The 2,652-nt window shown below is 51.0% G+C and overlaps 1 protein-coding gene across 1 annotated transcript in view; it reads left to right on the top strand.

Moving 5' to 3' along the window:
• Nucleotides 1–2,652, top strand: part of ARHGEF11 (Rho guanine nucleotide exchange factor 11) — a 59,678-nt gene that overhangs the window by 43,912 nt on the left and 13,114 nt on the right. The window contains exons 21-23 of the mRNA XM_037731892.1: nt 1,885–2,064; nt 2,154–2,201; nt 2,425–2,612. Of these exons, the coding sequence (XP_037587820.1) occupies nt 1,885–2,064; nt 2,154–2,201; nt 2,425–2,612 (416 nt within the window). The remainder of the gene's footprint in view (nt 1–1,884; nt 2,065–2,153; nt 2,202–2,424; nt 2,613–2,652) is intronic.

The raw sequence follows: 2,652 nt of genomic DNA, 5'->3' as shown, positions 1-2,652 counted from the left end.
AAAGAAAGAAAGAACTGATTATCAAACCATGAGTGAAGCTTTCCTGCTTGAGTGCAGGTTACTCCTTTCTGTTTATCTGAAGCCTTTTTTCAGCTTAACACTTACTTAACGATTTTGTTGTCATGAGAATTGACAGATTTACAGGAGGTAAAGGTTAGATTTGTACTGGGGGAAGATTGAGTTCTAACATTAATTAATACACAAATTATGTGGTTCCTGTGGTAGCACATGATGTCATAGATATAGCAAATATTTTAAGATTATAAGACATCAACATTTTGAGAAAATATTTGGGACCATTTACAAACTTGCATTCTTGGCATTGTTAGGTAAATTTGCCCTAAGACATTCACTGGGATCCTAAAGTCACTCTAAGCAGAAGTCTTTGGATTTGATGATTATAAATTCATTGGCAATCTCAGAAGAAATAGTATTAGCAGTATGGTGGGTGAGTTTCTTGTAGATACTCAGCAAGTTTAAGATACCCCAGTTCTAGAAGGCAGTACCCTAGGAATTTTGGGCCAAAGCTAGATGATAAACCTCACTTCTTGGTGGGAGCATTACTCGCTTCTGGGTGCTTGAAGGAAGGTGCTTAGCTCTGCAGCTCCAGTGACTCTACTGGGTGTTTGTTGTGGTGGTACAGGGACCCATTAGGATGCTGTGAGAAGGGTTCTGAGTTAGTCTGGGTCGGGATTGTTCTAACAGAATTCTGGAGGGTGGATTTAGTAGGGGATCAGTGGGCAGTGTGTTTTCTAACCCTGCAGATAAACCCATCTCAGGACCCTAGGAGATGAGCTCCATTTTGGATCGCCTGGCAGTTTGGCCATGATGAATGGAGACCAAGACATTTAGCTCCTCATTGCAGCAACTTGCTGTGCTGTTAGGAGCTCTGCAGACATTTCCAGGCCTCCTGTGGTCCTAGAAGCAGAGCAGGATATAGATTACTGATAATATCAGAAAAGAGTCAGCCCAGCAGGGCCACGGCATGGGGGTGGAGGACCATCCTGGGGCGGTTAGGGGTCAGAGATGCCAGCTGTCTCGGGCTGACGCATGGCAGGACTTGACACTGCAACACCCGGTCATCAGCATCTCATCAAACCCCAAAGACACTCAGTGGCCAAGCACAGCCGGCCAAGGGGCGGTTCCTGCCCATCAGTAAAAAGGCCCCTTGAAGCACAAGCCTGTCTGCTCCTGAGAGGACATGGAATCTTAGGAAGGGTACTGTTAAGAGAAGAATGGAACTCATCCGCATCACAACGGGAGGGCTAGGAATCCTGCAGGAGACAGAATTTTCTGACAGGCAGCAGATAGAATTTTCTGACAGAAATTTCTGACAGTTGTGGAAAATCCTAAAATGAGCTGCCAATATAGTGACTCTGCTTTCCTCTTAAGACCTTGTAAAAGAGGTCTGCCTCAAGCAGAGTTGAAGGTGGGAGCTGACCCGTTCCAAAGCAAAGGCAACGTGGACTGGCCACTGGACGGCCCCAGGGGCAGGAAGCTGGGACCTTGTAGTCTCTGATGAGGGGCGATGATGTCCACCACCTTCCTGACAGGACCATGGTTTCTCAGGCCTCTGGACACTACAACTCTGATTTGCCCCAGGTTTCATCTTCCTGTTAGGATCCCTTCCTAATAGCTCCAGAGGAAGATGACTCTGTTCATCCATCAGGCTAGGCTGGGGAGAGGGAAGGAGTCTGTAGGGCAGCAAAAATGGCCTGTCACTGAGAAGCTTCTGCCGCCATCCAGGTGCCTTGGCCATGTTTGGCGGGGAGAACCTGCGGCATGGAGGCACCCCTGAGATGGAGCCGCAGTTAAGAGCTGGCCAGGATGTAAGCATGGCCCACTGGCTTCCCAAGTCCCAAAGTCTTTGTCCCTTCTCCCCAGTTCACGTTCAGAGATTCGCCTGGGCCGCTCTGAAAGCCTCAAGGGCCGGGAAGAGATGAAACGTTCTCGAAAAGCAGAGAATGTGCCCCGCTCTCGCAGTGATGTTGACATGGATGCTGCCGCAGAGGCTACTCGCCTGCACCAGTCGGCCTCGTCTTCCGCCTCCAGCCTCTCCACCAGGTGGGGAGGGCTACAGTGGCTGCACCCATGGTCATTTTGGGGGGTGGGCAAGGATAGAGGGTTGCTGAGGGTTGACATTCCCTCCACAGGTCTCTTGAGAACCCAACCCCTCCTTTCACTCCCAAAATGGGCCGCAGGTAAGTGATGGGCATGGTGGTGCCTCTGTTTGGTGTCTCTGTGTCCCAACCACACTTAGCTGCTCTCTCACCTGCAAGGGGCTGGTTGGGTGGGTGTCTCCTCTTCTGGGCCCACTGGTTTCCCATGTGCATGGGGCAAGCAGGTTGGGCAGGAGAGGGAGGGCCAAACCCCCTGTGTGAGTTCTTCCTCCTGAGTGAAGCTGAGCTGCCTGTTTTCCCCTAGGAGCATTGAGTCCCCCAGCTTGGGGTTCTGCACAGATGCCCTCCTTCCCCACCTCCTAGAGGATGATCTGGGCCAGCTATCTGACCTGGAGCCAGAGCCAGATGCCCAAAATTGGCAGCATACAGTGGGCAAGGATGTGGTGGCTGGGCTAACCCAGAGGGAGATTGACCGGCAAGAGGTCATCAATGGTGAGAATGGGCCCTACTGCCCGCAGCTCTGCTCACACAC

Source organism: Cebus imitator, unplaced genomic scaffold, assembly GCF_001604975.1.
Source record: "Cebus imitator isolate Cc_AM_T3 unplaced genomic scaffold, Cebus_imitator-1.0 Scaffold427, whole genome shotgun sequence".
NCBI classification, from domain to species: Eukaryota; Metazoa; Chordata; class Mammalia; order Primates; family Cebidae; genus Cebus; species Cebus imitator.
Note: the sequence above shows the minus strand (reverse complement) of the source record. Positions and strands in the feature narration are given on the sequence as shown.